The sequence below is a fragment of the Papio anubis genome, chromosome 19 (assembly GCF_008728515.1).
Source record: "Papio anubis isolate 15944 chromosome 19, Panubis1.0, whole genome shotgun sequence".
Taxonomy (NCBI): domain Eukaryota; kingdom Metazoa; phylum Chordata; class Mammalia; order Primates; family Cercopithecidae; genus Papio; species Papio anubis.
In genome coordinates this window covers 34,913,632-34,939,770 of record NC_044994.1, presented here as the reverse complement: position 1 = coordinate 34,939,770, position 26,139 = coordinate 34,913,632, and the positions used below count along the sequence as shown (strand labels likewise).

Here is a 26,139-nt window from a genome sequence, read left to right as displayed (position 1 = left end):
AAAAAATCTTTTGCACTTCTGAAAGCTTAGGTCTGGTAATTTACCATGAATAAGATTTTCAGAGCTGAAAGTGACCTTCATATTTTTTTCTTTACTATCTTTGGATGCTAACTCACTAAATTTCACATTCATTTACATCTCTGCTGAAATAGCAGAGTACTTTACCTTAAATTTCCTGTAGCAAAAATGATTTTTTTGAGATTTTAGGCAATATAATTTTACCCTCGATAATTCCTAGTTTCTAGGTCTTTCATAGCACCCTTAATAAGAACAAAGTTGGCAAGATTTAGATAATATAACTTCTAACAAAGTTTAGATAGTATATACTGTTTTGTTCCTATTAGCAAATCAGAAAAGTAATTACTCCTTAATCCTTGAAATATCTCAGAATTGTAGGTATAGTATATATTATTAGAATATTTTAAAAATATACCTGTATAGTAATTTATTAAATGATAGGAAACATTAGATTCACTGTAGTTTAAAAGAGTGTAGACTGCCTCCTGAACACAAGAATTTTGTGTTGTTTTTAATAGAATTGTAGCAGACCTACCACAAAGGAGAGATGAAGAAAAACATAAGCTACACCCATGATTTTAAACGTGTGGTTTTCAGAACAGCATTATCACTATCAATTGGGAACATGTTAGAAATGCAAATTTAGAGGTTCAGCAACCTGTGTGAACCACTGGCCTATCTTAAGAGATTATTACAAGTGCAACTTTTTTTTAATAAAAATGCTGTATTAGCATGCAGGTTTGTATTCCTTTAGACTAAACTATTTTTTCATAGGGTGTACATATTATGGTTAGTTTACTTAATTTTACATTTGAGAAATTTTAGTTTTGTATTAAAAGATAGCAAACAGATGCCTAAAATATGCACCCAAAGTATTCACAGCATTTAAAATTTGCCTTTGTATGACTTTTTTCAAAAAAATAGAAATTAAACAACAAAAAACATTAACCAATTAGTGCTTGTTCTTCAACCAACACCATTGATCTGATGTTCCTGTTTTCTTATTTTCCTCATGCAAATACTTCAAATGATAAAACTAGCTTAAAATTTATCAGATACTGGTTTTAGTATTTTTTGTTATTTCTTGATAAGGTGATTTTGTCTGACTGTTGGAGTTGATATGCGTAGCTTGCACATCTTGTAAATAAAAGCCTTCACAGATATGATGTGTCCTTGCACAAGTCTGAGAAAGAAATAAAATGCATGCATGTTTTAAAAAGGATAAGAGAACAGAAGTTTAAAAAAAGACCACACCCAGTACAAAATGATGACATTAGTAACCAAATCAAATGTAACCTTATCACTGCCTAACTGAAATAAGCTAATGCTTCCTCTGTCATGGGTAAACACTCAACAACAACACCCATAATGTTTGCCTATGCATCAAAAACCTACACCAAATTCTCACAGTGTTGGTGCCCACATTCTTGGAGGCATGTTCAGCCTGTGACATTCTAACGGAATGGATCTTTGCCAGTCTATGTTTTGCCTTTTCAAAGAAGATCCCTGTGCCTAAATGAATATTAAACTGATAACTCAACATTTTCACTCACATGGGATGAATAAAGAAGTTTTTTTTTTTTTTTTTAAATAGCTAGATGCACTTATTGCCTATGCATATTTGTAGAATGTAATTGCCCTTTGCAGAAAGACTCTTATGGAATAAACATCAATGAGCAGTTTAATTAACTGAATGCTAAATTGTCAGTGACAAAATATACCTGTAAAATATCTCATAAAGTACAAGTGCTAAAGTTATCAGACATAAATAAATTATATTTGAGAATAACATAAGGTTGGATAGAAATTAATGTAATTAATTTGTCATTAATGTAATTTTTAAGTAAATTTTTGAGAAATATTATTTTATAAATAAAAGAGAATGTAAACCAAAAACTAATGTTTGAGTTTTCTTAGTATGCAATAATCAAAATAATCACCCTCGGAACTCCTTTAATCATTGCAACTGCCCTCTTGTCTCTCCTAGATGGCTCAATGGGGAAATACTTTCCAGAAGTGATAAAATCTCTCTCCTAGGATGGCTGAAAACATTGGCTCTTATAAATTGTACATTTTCTTGGAAATAAGTGTGATCTGGAAAATGGAATTTAAGTAAATCTTTGAGTATTACATCTAAAAATTTCTTAGCAACTCACAGTCTCAGGACAGAGCCCCAAAGTAGCGACTCGTAGACAAACCTGTCCCTACCAACATGATTTGCTTAGTTTGAAGACCTAAAATGAAAACAACATCATCAACAACAATGGAATTTTTTAAATTATTTCTCAATCTTAGAGAGAATTGGGAGATACCTGATAAAAATTCATATTCCTGGCCCTCTCTCCCATGTGAAAATGGTGCACTGCAGCTGAATAGAGGCTACCTCATTGAGATGCACACTTTCTCTCAAAATCACGGGGGCCCATCTGGCCAATCAGTCCTTCCCAAGACTCAGTGATCACCTGTCCTGTGCCAGGCATGCCTCAGGCCAGGGGACATTGCTGCAAATATAGGAAACATAAATCCTTGACCTCATGAAGCTCACATTTTAGTGGGAGAGACAAACAATAAACAACATAAATAAACAACCAAACTTGATGGTCTGCTAGATGGCATAAGAACTATAATGAAAAAGTAAACAAAGAAGTGTGAGAGTTTGCCTGGCACATTTAGGAAACAGGAAAGACCAGTGTGGCTGAAGTGGGATGAGCAAGTGAGGCTCAGTAAGAGACAGGAAGAGAGAAGTTAGGGTAGGGGGCAGTCTGCATATGGCCCCAGGGCTCATTGTCAAGACTTTTTGTATTTTCCACTGAAGGACATGGGAGCCATTAGCCAGTTCAAAGTAGGGAAGGGACCTGACGTGGCTTACATTTCAAAGACTTGATCTGAATGCTGTGTTGATAACAGACATTGTAGGGGCAGGAAAAGCAGCTAGGAGTGTATTGCAATGAAGTAAGGGAATGGGGTGGTGCTTACCCCACGTAGTGTCCTTTCCGAAAGAAAAAAGTAGTTGGATTCTGGAGACATGCTGAAGGTAGAACTGGCCACATTTGCTAATAGATTCAATATGAGGTGTGGGAATAAAAGAGAAGGATGACCCCATAATTTAGGACAAAAGTAAGTAGAGTAAGTTCTCACCTAATGTCCTAATGTCATTGACAAGTTCTTGGACACTTTGATTTTACATAAAATGACATCACAAAACTGATTCTACCATAGGCTAATATTTATAAACAAGAATTAACTCCCTATGACCTATTTCTGGGCAAAAAATGATCAAACTTCTAAATAAAGACCCAAACCACTTCTAAAAATAAAGAAATAAATGTGAGATATACATACATTTAGGAAAGATTAATAAAAACATGTAAAAGAATTATTTACCCAATTTGTGGTGATTCAGGGGTGACAATGGTCATAGTAATGGTGGGTTAAATCAAACAATAAATATTTGCAAATTGAAAATTGTCAGGAGTACCTCCTACTGAGAGGTGAAGCCAGCTGAAGTTCCTGGGTCCAGTGGGGACTTGGAGAACTTTTCATCTTACAAGGGGGATTGTAGAATGCTCCAATCAGTGCTCTGCAAAAACATACCAATCAGCTCTCTGTAGCTAGCAAGAGGATTGTAAAATGCACCTATCAGCACGCTGTAAAATGTACCAATCAGCATTCTATAAAATGCACCAATCAGCAGGATCCTAAAAGTAGCCAATCGTAGAGAGGATTGAAAAAAGGCATTCTGATAGGACAGAAACAGAACATGGGAGGGGACAAATAAGGGAATCAAAGCTGGCCACACCAGCGAGCAGTGGCAGCCTGTTCAGGTCCTCTTCCACGCTGTGGAAGCTTTGTTCTTTCCCTCTTCACTGTGAATCTTGCTGCTGCTCAATCTTTGGGTCCATGCCATATTTAAGAGCTGTAACACTCACCATGAAGGTCTGTGGCTCCGTTCTTGAAGTCAGGGACTGTCAACCCACTGGAAGAAACCAACTCTGGACACACTAGCACCATGCAGTTCAAACATCATCAATCACCAGCATGGCAGGCTCGATGGGCACTTTCCTGTCACATCACTTATTGTCATACATTTATATGATTATGCAGATTTGGTGAATTTTTATTTTACAGTAATTGGTATTCATTCATTTACTCATTTTCCTATCCTGACAGCTCAGGGTACAAGGTGAGAACCCACTCTGTACTAACATCATCACATTGCAGGCCACACTCACACCCACACTTACTCAGGATAGAGCTATTTAAACCTAACAATTCACCTAATGGACACAGCTTTGGCACATGGAAGGAAGCCCAAGCACCCGGAGAAAATGCACGTTGACATGGGGAGAATGTGCAAACTCCACGCAGACAGTGGCCTGATATTTTTTCCTCATCAATGTGTAACGAAACAACGTTGTTAAAAATGATTTTATTTATGACCTACTGTTGAAGGTAAGGTAACAGTTAAAGGAAGAGGAAGACCACACGTAGCTGTGAGAGTTGATTTAATGTTAAATATTCCAGGAGGCAAGACACTGGACTCCTGAGTAGAGAGAGACTTCCGATACTGAGAGTCCACTTCTCCTTCACTGACCAGAGGGTGAAGGTACATGCATGCCTTCAAGTAATTTGAAAATTATAGAAGTTGAGTCCTGGCAGAAGCAACCACTCTGTGTGCCAGAAAAAAGCAGTCCTTATGCCAAGCCATATGCAGAGGTTTGGGGGTGATCAATTGTTATTTCTAAGTTCTAAGGGATTATTTCTACTGTGAAAAGGCAAAGGGCAAATCAGTGTGTTTGACATATTCACTGTTTTTTTTTTTTTTTTTTTACTTGAACAGTTAAGATAACAACTACAAAACAACTTTTTTGATGAGTCATACATAAGTGATACCTTGATAATTTGAATATCACTTATCCTTGCATAAACTGCTATAATGGAAATGACAGAGATTAAACAAATTTACCTATCACAGTAATCCCAGTTCTACAACTAACTAGTTGTGTGATCTTGGACAGGTTATTTAACTTCTCTGTTCCTTAGTTTGTCTCCTTTTTAGTTCCTTAGTCTCTTCATTATAGGGTTGTTCATAAAATTAACTGGAATAAAATATACATATTAATTATACACACAAATATATATACATATATATGAAACAGAACAATACTTAACCAACAGCACTGTAAAATCAATGTTATTAATTCTACTTAAATTTATCATGTTAGATATTAAAGCAAATAATAATACATTAAAGTATCTGGCATTTTTCCCCATAGAAAACTGATGTGATTAATTCTACTCCACAACAACACTATTTGGTAAGGGGAATAGGGATTATTATCACCTTCTCTAGAAAATGTTTGTTTATATGCCTTATTCTGGATTTACTTGCATTGTTTTAAGGAATTTATTAACCTTGGGTAATTTGATCAACCATTTCACATTGTATCTATGGACAGCAAACAATGAAACTTTCATCCCTCCTAGAAAACAGACTTGACTGTGAACAGAAATTTTTGATGCTCTAACTCAGAAAAATAAGTAATATTAGGCATTGGTGGGGGGCGGGGGGCGGTCAGCAGGGAAAGTACTTCTAGGCAAGGGAATAGCTTTTAGTGTTCCTCAAATCATACTATCTTGACAGTTTCTTATCCCAATTCTATGTACAGCCAGTCTATTTTCTTCCTTGACAGTAGTTCTTGGCTCCAGTCATGCAAATCTGCTTAAAATGATATATACCATTTGCTCATTTCTTTTTGCCTTTGTAAAGTCTCTGTCTGGATATCCCTTCTTTGCCACATTCAAGATCAAACTATTGCTCCTTTCCCTTAAATGCTGTTTAAAGCCTCTCTTCTGCTGAATAATGTCAGAAAGCCAAATAACATGTATTAGAAGCCTGAGTGTCAAGCCTGACAGAATAAACACAATTTTCCAAGATATCAACTATGAATAAATGGGACTTTCATTTATACTATCAGAGCAGTTGCATTTAAATTCCTAGACCAGGAAGACTTTGCACCATAAAGCAAATGACATTGCTGCTCTAAGAGTCAGAAAACTTACCAGCATGCTATTTTGGAATGTACATCAGAATTAAGAGTTAAGTGGAGTTAAATTAATAGTCTCATCTCCCTATTCACTAACTGTGTGACATTGGTCAAAATATTAAATATTCCTGAGTTTCATTTTCCTAATTCATAAATTGGAAATAGTGATGCCTTTCAATACAATTCATTTTGAAAAATAAAATGAAGCTTACAAAAGAGGCATATACATTGTTAAGGACTTTATATGACGTGTTTTTTCATTCACTTAACAAATAATTGTGGGGGACCTACTAAGTGCTGTGTGCAGCCCTCCGCTAATACGTTCTTACTTACATTATAATGATACAGCACCTGACCTGGAAGCCAGCCGTACCGTGTGATAGGCCAACAAGTAGACATCAAGGGTAACACAGTGCCCCTGTGAAGAGAGGGTGTGTAATGTGTGTGTGTGTCTATATATGTGTGTGTGTAGATATACACATTATATATATTTAACTATATATAATGTTAGTGAATATATAATAATGTTATTTACTATATATTGTGTATATAATGTATATTATTAATATATTAAATATATTAATATATATGAAGTGTGTGTGTGTGTGTGTGTGTGTGTGTGTATATAATGAGCCTTTCAAAATTTGAGAGACGATTTTTCCTTTGAAGAGAAGTAGGAGAAGATGTGACCTGCAACATTTAAACTGAACCTTGACGAATGGAAAGGAAATTTAAGGCACAGGGAGCCGCATGAACAAATGCATGGGGGCATAAAATGTATCTTTCCTGGACTATTGTTATTCGGCTTTGGCTACATTAAAACACCAGTGTTGGCTGCTTTTCAGGTGTTAATCTATATGATTTATCCCTATCAGGCCTTCATTCAGGTAGACGAGCAATAGGGGAATGGTCACATTAATGCAAATTGTCGTGTACATGTATGAAACTTTCTCAAGCAAATCCTTCTGGCTCTAGTCATTATTTGCATACTATTATTGTACTTATAATTTTTTTAAATGACATATTTTTATTTTGTTTTTTGTATTATATGATGTGCCAAGAGCTATCAAGGGTTATATTGTTTTCTAATATTATGTTGGAAGGGAGACCTATGTTTGCAATCAGGCTTGCAGTCCAAGTTTTAGATACAAATACTAATGTTACTTCAGTAGCAATTTTTTTTTTTTGCAAAAAAATTGTGTAGGCATATTTTGACTTGGAATAAAGAACAAAATTTTAAAACTTGAAATAGGTATTTTCTTTTAGTAGTCATACCAGATTAAGCATTAGTAAACTATTTCAGGAGATAAGTAGAATTTCTTCCTGTGGGTAATTATCTGTGGCTTTAGGCTTATTTGTAGCTCTGTCAGCCTAACAAAAGGTGATTAAAAGGGGCAAGTCCAAACCACAATTCCACATCTCATTCCTGATCATTTATGACAAATAGAGCTATTAGTTCTATCTTGAGCTAAGCAGAGGAAACAGACCTAGTAAACAAAGCAATATTTATAGTTGCTAAAGTATATTGGTTCTTACTATGTCCAGGTAGTCTTGGAAGCTGGTTACAGGAGGAAATTTTTACAGATCTTTAGTTGTAATAACAGACTTGGTCTTGCAACAACCTTATAGGGTAGGTACTCTTTTTAACTGCATGGCGCAGATGAAAAAGCAGAATCCTAGGGACCTATGAAGTGGCAGAGTCAGAATTCAAACCCAGGCAGTATAGCTCCAGAACCCCATGCTTAATCCCTCTCACCAGCCTCTTGCCGATATAACTCTTTGACAGTTTTCATGTTCAAATCATCTGCTTTCTTATGTTCTCAATAAATGTATTTGAAAAATTCTATTAAGTTGGTTGTTTTGTTTATTGTCTTCTAAGTAAATAAGTAGTCTATTGGCTGGGAGTGGTGCTTCACACCAGTATAACCCTGGCACTTTGGGAGGCCAAGGCAGGAGTATTGCTTGAGCCCAAGAGTTTGAGACCAGCTTGGGCAACATAGTGAGATGCCATCTCTATCAAAAATTAAAAAATAAAAAATTAGCTGAGCATGGTGGCACATGACTGTAGTCTTAGCTACCCAGGAGGCTGAGATAGGAGAGTCACTTGAGCTTGGGAAGTTGAGGCTTCAGTGAGCTATGATTGTGTCACTCTACTCCACCCTGGGCAATGAAGCAAGATGCTCTCTCTTAAAAAAGTAGTGTATTATGTGTGCTATATTAATAATTTTATTACTACTAATTCTGTTATCAGAGTAAGTTAATAATTCTTGAGCATTTGGACTAAATGTAAATAGAATGTTTTCCATATTTGAGTCTTTCTTCAATTCTAACACTGGAGTAGGCAGCTTGCTATTTTGGAAGCAAAATGATGTATTAAAGCATATTTTAAAGTTGAAACTTGGTTATCTTGTGAAGTCTTCCTTCAAGAGCTTTGAAGGACAATGTTTTTAGGGAAGAGGAGGAAAGGAAGTACCAAATTTTGGCAGTATGCACCATATGTCTTAAACTTTAGTGAATCTTAAAAATTAGGTGAGAAGGAATTATTTTATTGTATCATTTTGCTCTTTCTTCTTCATTCAAGACCAAAATTTCTTGAAATAGATGTGTTCGAACTTGTTCGGTCTCATTGCAGACATCTCCAGAAGTGGCATTTCTACCACCAGGCTTTCTACATCCATTGCTTGACAGTCCCTTTTTTTTTTTGTTTTATGCCATTATTTTATCCCCTTGGCCACACTCAATGCTATTTTATGCTTATTTCCTTTCTCACTTAAAACTTTCAAATACCCAATTTTAAACATCTGTTGAATCAAGTGAAATGTAGTTACTCTTCCACTCTCTTTTTCTTAGATATCATATTTCCTCTTTACAAAAATCCTTGGAATACCTTGGTGATCAATATTTGAATATCCTTCTATTTATCTACTCTGCCTCAGGCTGAAGTTTCCTTAGCTCAAGGTAATTCCCCATAGCCACTGGAGTCCTCAGTCAGAGGGAGAGAACTACCAGTGCCCTGACCCTACCTTACATTTGTCTCTCAAAGAGCTATAGCCAATCCCTTGCCTCCTGAAGAGTTGTATTTATCCTCTTATCTCCCTAAATAGTTACAATTACGATTTTCTGAGTTCTTCAGTTTGATAAGATTGGGTTAGTTTTTATGTTTCCCCATTGAATTTTATCTCTGTTGTTTACAACTTACGTTAACTCCCAGAAATACTCCATCCATGTCTTATTTACTGTCTTTTCCAGTCAATCTAAATTTGAGCAAATGAGATCCAGCCCTGAGACAATATAGATCAGGAAGCTTTGTGGTTAGCTGATAACTAAACCAGTTTTGCAGTTGCATTTGATGCTTTCCAGAGCACATCTCCTTTTTCTTTCTTTCCTATTTGAAATAATAGAAAATAGGAACCATGCATGCTGCCCTACTTACCATGTTGCTAGCACAGTCAAGTTGTTACTATCCTGTTTACCACCTTCTCTGCTGTACCTCTGAGGTTCAAGTAGCATAAAAAATAATTTTTGAATCACTTGGATAATAGAGTACTCTTCTCATGGGCACTGCATAGAAGCAGGCATGTTTTTAAGGACATTTAAAGACTAAATTGTTGGCCAAATTATTCAAGAATAAAAATTGCAGTTAGGGATTTTACTTTGGTGAGTTTCATGAGCATAGAAAAAAAAAATGACAGTAATCATATAGCTAGTATTTTTCAGAGGCAAACCATGTTAGAACCAACATAGAGGAAGGCATTTTTCATACATTATATTATTTAATCTTCACATTGGTGATACTGGAAAGGCATTGATTTTCCATAATCCAGATGAGAAAATAGATGGCCAGAGAAATCAAGATATTTGCCCAGCAGATCTAATGTCATGTTTGTGGTTCCCTCAAGTCACATTCTCTCTCTTCTTCTTTTTTTTTTTTTTTTTTTGAGTCAAGTTTTGCTCTTGTTGTCAGACTGGAGTGCAATGGCACGATCTCGGCTCACTGCAACCTCCACCTCCCAGGTTCAAGCGATTCCCCTGCCTCAGTGCCTCAGTTACTTGGGTAGCTGGGATTACAGGCATGCACCACGAAGCCCAGCTACTTTTTGTATATTTAGTAGAGACGGGGTTTCACCATGTTGGTCAGGCTGGTCTCCAACTCCTGACCTCAAGTGATCCACCCATCTCGGTCTCCCAAAGTGCTGGGATTACAGGCGTGAGCCACCATGCCTGGCCCACATTCTCATAATTACATCACAAGTACTCACCTTGATATGAAGGAGGAGTAAAGAATGCCATATGTAGTATAGAGATATATACTTAAGGGTTAAATTGGTGTTCTAAGTATGATAATGCATAAAAGATAGAGAATACAGAATGAGCAGGAGTCAGGAAAAGTTTCTGAGTGTTAGAAAAATGTGTAATGTCTCTGGTTCTTCACTTCAGTAGTCCACCATTTCTCAGATTGGTTCTTGCTTATGAGTTCTCTGAAACGGAAACAACATCGTTAACAACAACCTCTTGCACTTCTCTGTGTTGTTTCACATACTCAGATGGAAACTTAACATTGTCCAGTGTGATGGAAGTTTGGGTTCTACTTTTGTTATGGCAAAAGCTGGTTAGGAAATGGAAGTCTGTGTGTGTTCTGGCAATTTCACCAGTTAAATGATAGTGCACCTGATACTGTGATACAAAAAGTGTATTTATTTATTTGGTTTTTAGCATATGATATTGAGGCAGGAGAACAGGGTCTGGAGACAGGGAATTGAAGGCCAATTGGAACTAATTTCCTAAAGCTAGATCAAAAAGGAAAACACCTGGGTCTGGAGGCAGGCACTCTAAGGCCAACTTGTGATCACTTCCTAAAACTGGAGGGAAAGGAAAATCCCTCTCTCTCTAAGCCCTAGTAACAAAGTATCCACAACTACTCCCTGTACCACCCCCTTTCCCAGGGCATCTCGAATGTAAAAGGAAAGTGCCTCTGATTGCCCACGGGCCAAGTGCAGGCCATTCCTTCATCTGCATAGGGCACCAAATCCACTCTGGCCTCTAAATGGCCACAGGCCAAATCCTTCATCCACATAGTGGATAGCCATTCCAGACCTCAAAATGGGGCACTTAAACTCCAGAAAACTTTGTCACCGGGGTCTTGAGCTGCTTGCTGGGGCCTGCTCCCACCCTGTGGAGCGTTCTCTAGCTTCAGTGAATCCTTACTTTCACCCTTTTGTTCCCTTGTTACTTTGCGTACTTTGTTCAGTTCTTTGTTCAACATGCCAAGAACCTGGACATCTCATACTCTAGGCCTGCCTTCTGGTAACATTATATCTAATATCTTATAGCAGACACTGTACAAAGACTGTATAAGGGTGAACACACTAGACAAGTTCCCGGCTCTTTTCTACCTTAGGATCCAGCAGGGGCACCCCACGCAACTGCACTGACACCATCTAATAAGGGCTGGGTGGATAAGTCCAGAGCTTCGTGGCTGTTAACCAACCCTGCAGTATCCGTGTTTGCTAAAATCTGAAAGATTTGCAGGCAGAAGACTGCCACAAAACGTGAAGGAGAGAGTGTCTCTGCTGTAGGGTGACACAGGGGATTCCCTTAGCACATTTCCTAACTGAGAAGTGTCCTTGTGCATTCATTCAGCCCTGCCCCACTCCACTCTCTAGTGAAGCAATTCGGAATCATCTCAGCATTTGCTCAGTTCTCTCTCTTGAGGTCCCAACACTAACACCAGAATATCCCACAGTTAGACCTTGTGTCTTCCTCAACACGGTCTGCAGGGTTTTGAACAAGTGGTAAAGGCAGTAACTGATAATGTAGAGGAAAGGTGTTTCTTTTTTCTTTCTTTCTTTCTTTCTTTTTTTAAATCACAGCTATTTCTTTATTTAATTACCCTGATCACTACCTGCAGACACTATGACTTTTTCTATTTGTTGATGATGCTGTGTTTGACAATTCCCAAGACTTCATTAGGACTCTTTCTATTTATCGTTTTTTTCTACTTTCACTTTTAATTTTCCAGAAATTTTGAGTTACTGTTGCTATCGTTTTGTTTTCCAATGGTAGTATAGATATCAAATAATAACAATAGTTCTGTGATTTCAATTGCATTTTGGGGGGCAAGAGACTGAGAAATTGCCCACTCTCTTGAACAGGAAGCTTTTGATTTTAAAATATTGCTGCAATAGAAAGGGTTTAAGAAAAGCATTGTTTAAAATTATCATATGTCCTAGCCACCAAAATACATTTTAAAATAATAAAACATATGCTATACAATATTAATATATGTGCTTATATTTTATATGTATGCATATGATATCTTATGATGTTAATATCTATGCTCTATGTTAATATGATATTCATATATCCATACTTTTTATATTTACTACAACTTACTAACAATTTCAAAAACTATTAACTTCCAGAGTGAATCCATCTTGAGGCATCTCACAAACAATACCATAATAGAAACCAGCCTTGATAATTTTAAAACTCAAATATCATCATTATCTCATCATTCTCCATTATCCCCATATTTTTCCTGGCCCTAACCTAATAATGAAATCCTATTTTTTCCAATGTAGTTGAATATGCAATTTTAAAATTATTATATTTTAAATAACTAGATCAAAATGATTCTAAAATTACCAAACTGATATGACGATGTTTTTGTGTTATGGAATAGCTCACCTGAGTTTTAACGTGTAATGAAACACAATTATATTTGAATAACCAAATTATTTGATTGAGCACAGTCACTGCAGGGAGTTGAAATAATATGGAACAAACAATGATTTTTTTTCAATATATTTAAATTTTTTCCTAATATATTTTTATGCAAGATGCAAGGCATATTGGTCTGTTCCCATGCTGCTAATAAAGACATACCTGAGATTGGGTAATTTATAAAGGAAAGAGGTTTTCTTTTTTTTCTCTCTCTCTTCTGTGAGATGGAGTCTTGCTCTGTCACCAGGCTAGAGTGCAGTGGTGTGATCTTGGCTCACTGCAACCTTTGACTCCCGGGTTCAAGCGATTCTCCTGCCTCAGCCTCCCGAGTAGCTGGGATTGCAGGCATGCATCACCATGCCCAGCTAATTTTGTATTTTTTAGTAGAGATCACCATGTTGGCCAGGATGGTCTCGAACTCCTGACCTCATGGTCTGCCCGTCTCAGCCTCCCAAAGTGCTGAGATTACAGGCGTGAGCCATGGCGCCAGGCCAGGAAAGAGGTTTAATTGACTTACAGTTCAGTGTGGCTGGGAGACCTCACAAAGTGTTCAATGATGGTGGGATAGGAAGTAAACACTTCTTTCATCACATGGTGGCAGGAAGGAGAAGAATGAGCAAAAGGGGGGAAAGCCCCTTATGAAACCGTTACCTTTCAGGAGAACTCAGTCACTATCATGAGAACAGCATGGAGGTAACCGCCTCCGTGATTCAATTACCTCTCACCAGGTCCCTTCCAGAATGTGGGAATTATGGGAACTACAATTCAAGATGAGATTTTGGCCAGAACACAGCCAAACCATTTCACAAGATTACAAATGTATTTTTAAAGAGAGAAAGATATTGACTGACTTGGGAACAAAAATTTTGCTGATTTTGATGGTACAGGCATGTCCCTTAACAATATAAATTTTAAAACTTTTTTCTACCAATTATCTTAAAAGATTTATCTAGGATGATTTTCCTTATTAGTACTCACAAACTCCTTTACTGTTAGAAGCTTGCTTATTATGTCTGTGTTCCAGAATACATACATTATCATAGAGTTAGCACATCAAAATATTTTTCTAAATGGCATTTATTTGTTCAAATGGCAGCAATTTAGTTGAATTTTTTAATGTTAAAAATCTATCAAGCAATATAAGTGCAACGTAAGTGTTAAAAACACTTTAAGCATAGATGTTGTCCTCTAATGTTTAACATTTGCTTGGTGACACAAGTCTAATTCCTTGAATAAAAAGAAAATAAGAAAGATATAATTAATTGCTAATTTTTTAAGTTCATAAGTGATGAAAATATACAAAAAAATAATTCTCAATAAAGGCTGGATTTGTTAGGTATGGGTTCACACACACACACACACACAAAAAAAAAACACAGGAAGAATATAATTGACTTAGAAGCATGCACAGGATTCAGATCACAGCAAAGGAAAGAAAGCTACCCATGTGATGTAGAAGGGATTAGAAAACTGGGCTTTCTGAACTGGCTGTGTTTTAATTAGCTATGAGACAATGATATCATCACTACCTTTCTGGGCTCTGATTTTCTCATCTGCAAAGTAAAAAGTTTGCATCTGATAATCACTAAATTCTTGATTCCCTAAAAAAGGTTCAAGTATGAGGAATAATGTTCATGAGAGCACAATGGTAAGAGAGACAACTTTTATGATCAGGCCATGAGAGAAGTGACCCCATTAGAGAGGGCATATTCAATATTAACTGGAGATAAAGCTTGATTGGTAGCATGATATCAGATTATATAGGGTCTTAAAATCAGGCTGATGAGTATAGATTTGATGTGAAAGTAAATGTGCAACCACTGGACCTTTGGAGACAGAAGAGCTGCAGAATAAATGCAATACTTAAAGAAGAGTAAATCAGATAGTGAAATGGATGGATTTCCCCCCATTGATGGATTGATTGGAAAAGGGAGACCCTGGGGTTAGAGCAGCCACTCAGGAGGTATAACTAAGCTGGAGGATGAAGTATATCCAGCACTTTATGATGGTCAAGAACCTTGTAACCTCTTCCTGGTTGTACTTCCGATGTCATAGAGGACAAACATCTGCTCCAATAATCACTTTCCTCACTTGTATGATGAGGGAGTGTTGGACTGTCAATACAATTCTAAAATTTTGTAATTCTCTGGAGACAAATTATCCTTTATATTGCAAAACAAGATTATTTGGTTTTTACCAAAGGAGGAACCAAATAGTAATTTCTTTTTCATTTAATATTTAGAAATATGAATTTCATTGTGGATGGTGAAGCTTTTTTAGAGAAAGCATGTGTGGGTATATGTGTGCATGAGTCCCATATCATTTTTCTTATTTATAGTAGTATCCTATCAGGTACTCTAAATCAATTAGCAACTGCAACTTTGTCATGTGAAGTTTCTTATTTCACTCTATTTTTGTTGAAATCATCCTTTCAGTATCACATTGGGAATGACTAAACTGCGGTAGATGAAATCCTTTCACAACACAGTTATGCTGACTTCTTCCAAGATTCATTCCTGTAGGTTTTATCAGCAGGAAAACAGCTCCCAGTATGAGTGACCTCCAGGATAAACAGGAAGCCAGCTGTGATTGGAAATATCTTTTAGTGGATTTGTACCACCCAGAGGCGATCATGAAACTTTAAATCTTTGACAAAATACAAGTCAAATAGAAGGAGGAAGGGCAAACAGACTTCTATGGGAAAGAAAATTTGGTGCAAAATTTGATCCAAATACAGTAAGATTCCTCTTTCCTCCTCCCTTCTTAGCGTAAGACAAATGACTAATGCTAGACAATGAAATAAGGAACATTAACATTATAATTGCTGTGGATTTCAATGGGTTATAGGTTTATCTAAAAGTTAAACTAGACCTGGCCTTACATGTACAGGAATGAATAAGTAACTAAAAGCTTTATCCATTTAGTTTAAGGATTTGATTCCCTTTCCCTTTTATCTTCATCCTCCTGCCTCCAATCCTCACTCCCCTTAAAGTGCATATCATCCAGGGAATAGTAACATATTTTAAAACATTTAGCTTAAAGTAAGTAATTAACCAAGTGATAACATAATTATCTGTTGGGCTTTGATCCAGGCACTGTCCCTAGTGCTTTGGAGAATATGATGCTCAGGTAGGTTAGAGTCTAGTGATGGGAATGAGTGTAAAACACACGTAATTACAATAAAAGAAAGAGGCATAAGTGCCAAAATCTGAGGACAGTTCAGTACTGAGCATGCCTGGCAAAAGAGAACAAAACTAGAAGAAAGCTGTCAGAAACCATTTCTATAAAATCTCCTTTAAAATAGATAAAATACTTCAAATGGAGGCAAAGCTCCAGCTCTCAAAAAGAAGGGACAAAAAGAATTTGTCCCCCCAAACTGATCCAGACTAATTGATTTGTGCCCTATTTCCAACTCACATATTCAATCCAAAAGGCTTGTCCCCTGAGTCTGTCACAACTACCCCATTTAGATTCTAATCTTTCACCTAAGCCATATTTCCAGTTATCATCTATGGATAGTTCCATTTGGATGTCTAATATTAACTAGACAAGTAGAACTCTGTGTGGGACATGATGGCTCTTAAGTTATTTACTTTCTCAATCAGCTGATCTCTGTCATTACAACCACCAGATCCAGGGCTACAAAAACTGGAACTATATTTAATTTAATTTAATTCTTTCTTTCCTCGGCGAGACAGTGGTATCAATGTGTCTCTGATTTTCTATTTGATAGCTCCAGGACTTCGGCCATCTCATTTAATATCTCTATACTTTTTTTTTTTTCTATCTAATGTGAGATATGTTTTTCATGTCATTTTTTCATAATTCCTTTCTCTCCGTTTTTCTTTATTGTGACCTCTCATTCAAGAATTCCCCCCCCCCCTTTTCTTTCTCCTTTTGTGAAACCTCACTTCAGAATTACTGCGAAAGCCTTCATGGTTTTCTCCCTGCTCTCAATGGCCCTTTCCTCCACTGTGACTCTCACCATTGCCAAACCAATCCTACTACAATAAGGCTGCCTGCTTGTTACTTTCCTCCTGACAAAAATCTCCTGAGTTCTAGTTCCGCTCACATGTGCTCCTGGCTGTTATGTTGTGCTAATCTCATTGCAATGGGACTGACTTCATGAGCCGGCAATTGCTGCAGCTGCCCAGGGTCCCAAGCCCAGAAGTGCATTGCACTTGTTTTAATGTATTACTCTTGCTGTCTTGAAATTCTTAATTATTTTTGAACAAGTAGCCTCACATTTTCATTTTTGCATGGGGATCTACAAATTATGCAGCTATTCCTGCATTACAACCTTAATGCTTATTCAAATTGTATTTAGTTAAGAGTTTTCCAGGAGTCATCATTATAGTTGGATTCCAAGTACCCTTCAAGCCTCCAGTTTCAATGCCAACAACTTAACTAAAAAGATTTTAAACATCATTATCAATTATTACACACTAATCATTTTCTATGGAATAATTTTCTATTATCTTACTTGAAGCTTCCATCAGTATTATTGAGTATGACTATGAAATGTTTGACAAGGCTTACATTGAAAAACACAATCACAGAATAGTCTTAGAGAACCTGATACTACAGATCTAGTTGGGTTGACACTGGGGATGTTGTCTCTTATCTCAACCCCAAGAAGAGAAATTGCCTTCCTCTCTCAGTGCTTAGGGGAGATTTGTGTCAAATTAATATGTTGTTATTGATAACAAAAGTGATATAATTGATCATGTTTTCATTGTAGCTTGGGTTGTTTAGATGTTCAGAGTCAAATTGTAAATCAAACTCTGTCTCCTCACTCTATCCTGGTTCTGATGCTCTAATTTTTATTTGTCATATATATATATATATATATAAATGACAAATAAAAAATATATATCTCCATATTTTAGTTTTATTATATGTATTTATTTTACCAATCTCAAATCTTACACAACTGTCATATATAAGTGCTCAATAAATATTTGATGAATGAGTTAGGCACAGCACAAGCAGTATTCCATGATAAAATGCATTCCTAAAAATATGTGTCAAATACCAAAAAATAAATGATAGGTTATCTTCTCTGAAAACTGTAAAATGGTATTTGCTAATTATATTTTGACTTTTAGGCACAATCTTTGACCTCACATTATCGGCATTTATAAAAGCTGTTTGTTCATTTTCGTTTCAATTGACATAACCAGTTTAAGGCATCAGATTGAGACTGAGAAACCACCACTCCTACTTATTGCAATCCTTTTGCTTTGCATAAATTGTAGTATATTTATGATACCTAGATTTTAATCCTTTAGAATTGTTTCTATACTTTCATTAAAAAGATGCAAATAAAAGAAACAACAATCACATGATTCTGTGCTATGCCACCCTCCAAAAATTCAGCTATTGAAGGCTAAGCAGGTCCTAGATGATTAACTACTATGCAAATGATGAATTTGGACTATGAAAGGCTATTTAAGAGTGAGAATACATAATCTTTGGAAGTGAGGTTACCTGAAAGTTGAGGAGTTCTGTACAAATAATAAAGTTAAGGAAGAACATCACATCCTTTTCCCTACCAAGCCCTCTTTGCCTTCCCTCTGAAAACTGTTCCTGCCATTTTCTCAACCCCAAGGTTCATTTAGATCTTAACTATTATTCATTCAATTTATCTTGGCTTGGTTGTGTTTCTCCAATGAAGATATATATATATATCTCCTACCACTTGGTACAGTGTTAGGTATATGAGTGACTGACTTTTTAATTTACTTTTTTTTTTCCCATAAGGAGAATAAATATGGACATGTGGTTCATTAAAGAGATGGCCAAAAGGGATTCAGATCAATATATGTAATGCTATCTGTGTGCCCTTACTGGGAGTGGTTAATAAGATGGTCTGAATATAGTGCTAGTGCTTTTTAAATATAGTGAGGCATTCGTATCTTTGTAGTACTGCTACTTGAATGCAATGGGGAGCTGGCCCAGTTCCTATATGTTCTAATACCTGCTTAAAATTCTTACTCTGATAATCAAGAAGCTGGAATATGAGATTCATCAAAAATTCTGTATTCATTTTCTGAATATAGAAAAATTATCACACAATTTTAGTACAAGGGAGTATATCAAAGGCAACTGATCAAACTGGAATGCTGTACTCAGAATAGCTCTGAAAATATTAGAAATGCTTATATTTGTAGCATTTTATACAAAGGGTCTGTTACATAAATATGTTGCTACTTATAGATAGCAGATGGAATCTAGAAATGTTCCTGAATAATTAACCAACAAGTTTCATTTATAGCAGGAAGCAAACGAAGAAGGTATTAACATTCAGGATACACCAAACAGAAAGTATAGGGATCTTTAATTCATGGGTGAATGAAGGCGGAAGCAACATGGTGAACACGGCATTTTTCCTTTTAAAGTGATTTCCTTATCATATATTATTAAGTTAATACATAGTAAAGAGATTTTGTTCAAATCTCTGGGTCCCATCAGCCTCTACTGCATCTTCTAGTAAAACGCGCGCGCGCACACACACACACACACCACACGGAAACTTGTGTACATGTTGTGTAAAGAGTTGGTATAGAAAAGGTCATCTAAGATAAAATATCCTCCCCATTCATTATGATAGCTTCATTACATCTGTTTTATTGGTGGAAAGATTTTCTGTTTGGGAAAAAAAAAAAGCTTAATACTTTTCTGATGAAGCTTATATAAAAAACACTGCCACATTTATATTTAATGCAGCTAAAAGAGGATTTCATGCCTGTTCTCCCAGTGAAAGCTTCTTTCTGCCAGATTTGTACCAGAGATAATAATAGGCTTGATTTGTATTGTATTTAAAAAATTCATCAAAGCATTTTCACATCTCTTCTCTCATCTGAGCTTTTCTACTGCCCTGTAAGACTAGTTAAGTGTATGTCCTAATCCATCTTTAACAAAAGGGGAAATTGAGGCCCAGAGAGGTTATGTGACATGTCAGAAGACGTGCTCTAAGTAGCAGTCCTAGAGGTCATGCACTATGACTACCTTTCTCTGCTTCTAGAATATAAAGACTACTCTAGAGCATACATTCAGTTATGTATTCATACAGATAGGTGCAAAACAAAAATCATCCAAATTTTAAAGTATGCATGCTGGAACTTTATACCTAGAGATTCCAATTTAGATCACATGTTATTCCTTGACATATCTATTTTTAATGTGATATGTGTGCAACTTTGAATCTGGTTAACAAGCACTGTTGGACCTTTATTCATTCAATCATCCAATATTCTCTGTGAATTTTGCCTTCTGTAATTTACTTATCTTCCTAACAGGTTGTTACGCTTTATCAAATTTGTTAGTCATTTCTTTATGGCATATTTTTGTTGAAGTCGTCAAATGCATTGCTCTTTTTCTTATGTCTCACATAGAAATATATTCCTTCAGTTCAAATTTAAGAAACAATCTACAATCGAACAACAAAAAGAACCAACCCCCTTCAAAGAAAACTACTACATTCTTCACAACAAAATAAAATCAATATGTAGGAGACAATATACAAATGAATATAAAACATAGGATATGTTGATCATAACACATAAATAATAAATACAAATAAAAGAAACATGATGTTTCAATTCTACGATTTGCAAAAGTAGAACAATTTGATAAGCAGCATCGTTGAAAATGAGGATAAATAGTCACATTTATATAACGCTGGAGAAAGTATTGTTGACACAATGTCTTTGGCATTGAGATTGGCAATATTTCTCAAAAGTAAAATGTATGTTCTTTTTGGTCTAGAAATACTGTTTCTCAGGTATAGATAAATCTGTGCAATGTTTAAGAATATATGTATCACAGTATTTTCTATAATAAGAATAAAAGGAGGCCACCTAAATGCCTGTTCATAGATAAGTAGCTAAATTAATTATGGTACATGTATAAAAAGAATTATGATGTCTCTATAAAAAAGAATAAGCAATATTTATATACTTATATAGAATAGTTTCCAAGGTATAGTAGGGCTATTACTTTTTAATTAAAGATATATATTTTGTTTCCCATTGAGTTTAGAACAATATATAAAGGAAGAAGGAACATGTATATGCTTGTATGTACACAGACAGTAGTGTAAAGTTAAAGAAGCTATTAACTGATGCATTTGAAAAGGAAAACTAGAAGTTTGAGGTGGGAAGAAAACTAAATTGGTACTGGATACATCTGTACCATTTAAATATTTTGCTAATGTTTGTATTTGTTAATTTTCAAAAAGGACTAGACGATTGAAAATCAAAAACTTTAGTACTGAAAATAATAATCGGAAAATAGCATAAACTTTAAATTGTAAAATAGCTCTTTTCCAGTTTAGCTTGCATTTTTATTATTTTAATCATACACAACCGATATAACAGATCTAATTATGTTTTCCTAAAGATCAAACATATTTCTAAGATGATCCTATCATTTCTTTTCCAAAGAAATGTAATTATGAGTTTGAGAAACACCAGTTATCATTTTCAGTCCATACTTCTCTAGTCAAGTCCTGTCAATTATGGAGTTTTGATTCAGACATAGGGTTTCAAAATCGGAATATGTCAGAACTATGAGGGATCTCAGATATTTTATTACTCAATCGTGGTTCAGGAATGAAACGTGGATCCAATAGAATGTTTTCTTCTCCCAAATTAGTACATTTCACTCACATAGTGAAATTTAGGATTGAGTTAAAATAAAATTTAATGCCAAGTAATTTGATACAGTGAGAGTCAGGTAACATGAGTTTTTTGAACCAACTCTATATCATGTTGTTGTCGGTCTTTGGACAAGTCTCTTGTCCTCTCTGTGATCCAGTTCTTGCAACTTAGAAATGACTGCTGAAACTGATGCAAACACTGTTTGCATTTATTCCATATTTACCGAAAATGATTGGTGAAATTCACTTATTAACTCAGGAATGTATTAACTTTATCAGTCTCTGGACTTGCAACCACCCTAGTTTTCCAACGTTCCTGGATCTACGTAAATGCTCCCATCTTTCAAGCTAGCTTAAATCAAAATAACATTTATTTAAACAATTACTCTGAGTAGGGCATTTTGTGAGTTCTTATAAACATTTTGCTAGGTAATGAAGTCCCATTTTCTCAAATTCTTCAAACACAGTTAAAACCCACCAAAAATTTTATTTCTTTGATTACTTATAGCACAAATTGTCCAAGTCACAATATGCTCTTTTGTTCTTTCATTGCTTATTCCACAGACAGAAGTTAAGTTTTATATTTTCCATTGCTTCTAAGTATCCATTGCCATTTTAACAATAGTTTCAGAATAAAAGTGAATAAAAACAGATATTTTAGACTTAAAGGAACTTTCCAAATTGTAATCTAGACCAAATATTGAATTTTCAGTCACTGAGAAGTTGTAGTTGAAAGAAGATGAAAGAGTCAGCAGAATGCAGAAAATGATCCATCCCTCAGCAATCTAGATCCTTCTGTTTATGTACCTTCATGAGACAAATCTAACACCCAAATAAATAACTGGATCTGGAATTATCAATGCTAATAACTTTTTCCATTCACAAGGAAGACCAAGGTCTAACTCTAATTCATTTTCATATTTTTGAGTAGAAAAATTTGTTCCCCCAGATTCCTTGGCAGACTTATGGCAAATCCCCTATACAAACCTACTTTCATTTGCAAAGTGAAGCCAACTTCCTTAGATTATACACTTTTTTCTTCAATGTTTCTAGAAAAGAAAATTGGTTCCAAAAATATCTGAAATATGTAATTTAAAGAATATCTAGCCTGGGTTCAAATAAATTTAATGATTGGAGTATAAACATTTAGATTCATTTTTTTAAAGTAAGGTCATTACAAATAAAATATATATATATATCATCTTTATACAATCCCTAAGAGTCCATGAGTAAAAATTGCTGTTTAATATGTTTTTCTAATATCTCATAAATGAAATCTCCTATGATTAAATATCAATATTCTTAATAGTTTAAAACATTCAAATTTCATAATGATTACATTTAAACCTCCTATTAATTAGCTATATTGACAGCCCATAACTAAATTTTTTTTTTTTTTCCTGCAGGCAGAATTCACAGCCATGCGGGAGCAGTACATGCGAGGTGGGGAAGGCTTCATTATCTGCTACTCCGTCACTGACCGTCAATCATTTCAGGAGGCTGCCAAGTTTAAAGAGCTCATTTTTCAGGTCCGCCATACCTATGAAATTCCCCTGGTGTTGGTGGGTAACAAAATTGACCTGGAACAGTTCCGCCAGGTGAGTGCCAATTTTATCTGGTAGCTTCTGTCTTTTGCTCTGAGAATACATAGTACACAATATGGCTGCTTTCCAAGGTTCACATTGAGAATTATGAGAAAGAAATTATGCACATGATTTTTCTAATAAGTCATGGTGGTCACATGGTAAATTGTGTTGGCCTCCATAATATATTTGATCACATATGCTATTTTGTAGAGTGTCCTTGCTAGTGCCCCATCCCCTAGGATCTGGGATTATATACTGAATATAGTAGAAGTGATTTCTTGTTGACTTCTGAAGTGTGGCCTTAAGAGTTCTGCAGTTTCTGCCATTGTCACTTGAACTGCTCACCCTTGAGTACAAGTAAAGAAGCCCAAGCTAACCATGAGAAGATAGTCATGTGGACAAAGTGAGATTCAGGCTCACAGCTGTCCCTGCCAGGACACTACACATGTGGGCAAAGACACTTTGCATGTTTCAGCACTAGCCGCCATATAACTGTAACCTCATAAGATAGCAAGCCAATCCACATGGAACAGGAAATCTCCCAGGTAAGCCTTGTCTGGATTTGTGAACTAGAGAATCAGTGGCAAATAAAACGAAATTGTTTATGCTACCATGTTTTGGGGGTAATTTTTCAAGCAACAATAGATGATCAAAACAGAATCTTTCCCTCCTTCCAGAATTAGAACAAGCCACTACTTCTCAGGTTGCATCAGAAATTACTCTTATATACCATCCATTTCCTTCAGGCTGCATCTGCTGTATCAATGTGATCAATAGACAATCTCAAAACTTCTCCAAACAAACAAAATTGATAAGGAAGAAACTATGTCTAGCTTAGATTGAGATTCATTACCATAACTTACATAGTTCATTCATTATATTTTATTCTCATCTGGTCAGACACTACTTCTTGGGCAATAACAGATGACCAAACTATGATGGCTTCCTCCGTGAGATCTCAAGATAGTAATGATGAATCAGTTGCCCTGGTTCAAGAATCAGGCAAATCATATCACAATTCCACTCCCATGACTCACGTTGTACAAAGTAATATTACTGAGAAGTGGCATGCAAATCAAATTTTTATAAATCTAATTCTGTAAATAGAGTTGCTTTGTTATAAATTGAGATGCTTCATCTTTCTTTTCATTGACCTTAAGTTTGAACTGGCTTTTAATAGTTCATGTTATTCCAGTTAATGATTTATTGTTAGCCTATTTAAAGTAGTCAACTAGTAAAACCTTTTACTTATGTAGGAATCTTCACTAAAACAAATAGTTGTCTCCTATCTTAAGGATATTATAAATACAGATTTTCATGCCTAGGACGTTTTAAGTTTTCTTAAATTGAAAAGATCTCATACAGAGTCCATGTTTACAGGTTGATGTTTAACAGGGAACGTATTTCTATGATTTAGTGCAATGCATTTTTGTGGTGACATTGTTGTACATTCTACTTGAGAATCTAAGCATCTTAAAATGGCAGCTAATTATTGTTTTAGGAACTATACTATTTGTTCATCTCTTCTGCAACTGTTCTTACTTTGCTGTTTCTCTTTCTCCAAAGACATGTTCAGCATAATATGGTTGCATTTCTATGGGTTAGAATTCAAGTTTATCTCATCAGTTAAATATGAATCTATTCTTAGATACTTGGCACAAAGGAAGAAAGTTGGAGGCTTAGTAGCTGAACCTTTCCTATACTCCTCTGAAGAGTGCTAGTGCTTTACTTTTCTTAGGGCCTCTAGGAACTAGCGTGACAAAGCACCCTAAATGTACCATCAAGTGAACATATGCCCATTTCTTTGCACTTCTAAGAATTCCTGGAGAACAAAAACCTCTGATTGGTTTCAGTTAGAAAAACTAGTGAATTTGAAAACATTCAGGTAACATTTTTTCAGGCGAAAAATCAACTAAACTTTCTCTACAATGATTACTCTTCATGACTCCAAAGCTGGCTGACATTTACTTTTCCCTCCCTCTCCAGGCCCTGTCTTACCAGGCTCAAAGGTGATCCTTAGGATCTCACAAAGGCATGTTTATCAGAACCCCTATCCCAGCCTGAATAATTAGCTGCTCCTTTCAGATTAGCAGTGAAGTGAATCACCAGCATTACAAATGTCACTGAAATAAAAACCCAGGAAAAGATATTAAGATGTGTAACTGCAGATTTGATAGTCTTTTCCTTGTAGATAAAAGCAAGTACTATAAACAAGATAGTCACAGAAAGTGCAAAAACCATGAAAACACAAATTGCAATCTTTGTAAAAATGTTCGTGTACCACTGTCTCCAATAATGAAATGTTGATGTAAAAATTTGGCTTCTGGCTGTGGTTGTGATAGCAATAATTATTCTTAAAACTGCAGAGTGGTTTTTTCTTAGCAAAATGATTTCAATTCATACTTTATTTTAATCTTGTAACTGCCCTGTGTATTTGTAAGCCAATCATTTGAAGAATGAGGACATCTGACAAATGAATATATTGATAGCAATTGACTTTACTAAACTATTGCAGCTAGTGACAAAATTAAGACTAAAACACTATCACATTGTATTCTTTTTGTTCATCAGTATTTGAAAGGTTACGTCTCTGTTTCTTCATTAAAAAAAAAAAAAAAAAAAAACTCAAAGAAAAATAAAGATGCTGACACCCAGATGGTTTGCAGCCCAAAAGAATTCTGTAAGGATTCCTAGAGTGATAAAGTTGAACTCTGAAAGGTGAAATTACGCTGGTGCTATTGTTTAGTGGTGAGAGGCAAAGGAGTAGGATTCTCACTAAGCAACTCTTATTCCTTATCACCCTACACTGAAAGAGTTTTGGAAGGAAAGAATTCTGATGGTTGAAGCTGCTTCTTTTCATATTTGGTAAGAATAGGTGCCTGTATTCTTAATGCATTTTGGGAAATCCCAGGGCCCTTTCTAAAAAAGATAAAAAATAAAGAGACAACAAGTTTTAGTATATTATGTGTTTATCATTATTCACCTCCTTGAGCTTTAATGTGGAAGGACTCAAATGATAGTATTTAATCTGTGATCAATATTCATTTTGATGGTGATATTACTGAGGATACATTTAGTGTTTTCAAGGCTCTGTGCTGGGCAC

At 35.5% G+C, this 26,139-nt stretch overlaps 1 protein-coding gene across 5 annotated transcripts in view; it reads left to right on the top strand.

Annotated features, from left to right (window-relative positions):
* RIT2 (Ras like without CAAX 2) overlaps positions 1-26,139 on the top strand; it is a 376,034-nt gene that overhangs the window by 167,768 nt on the left and 182,127 nt on the right. For 4 of the 5 annotated variants that reach the window (XM_003914331.5, XM_009192645.4, XM_017951678.3 and 1 more), the window contains one exon: positions 22,857-23,048. In XM_003914331.5, coding sequence (XP_003914380.1) covers positions 22,857-23,048 — 192 coding nt within the window. The remainder of the gene's footprint in view (positions 1-22,856; positions 23,049-26,139) is intronic. The other variant, XM_017951677.3, reaches the window with a different exon arrangement.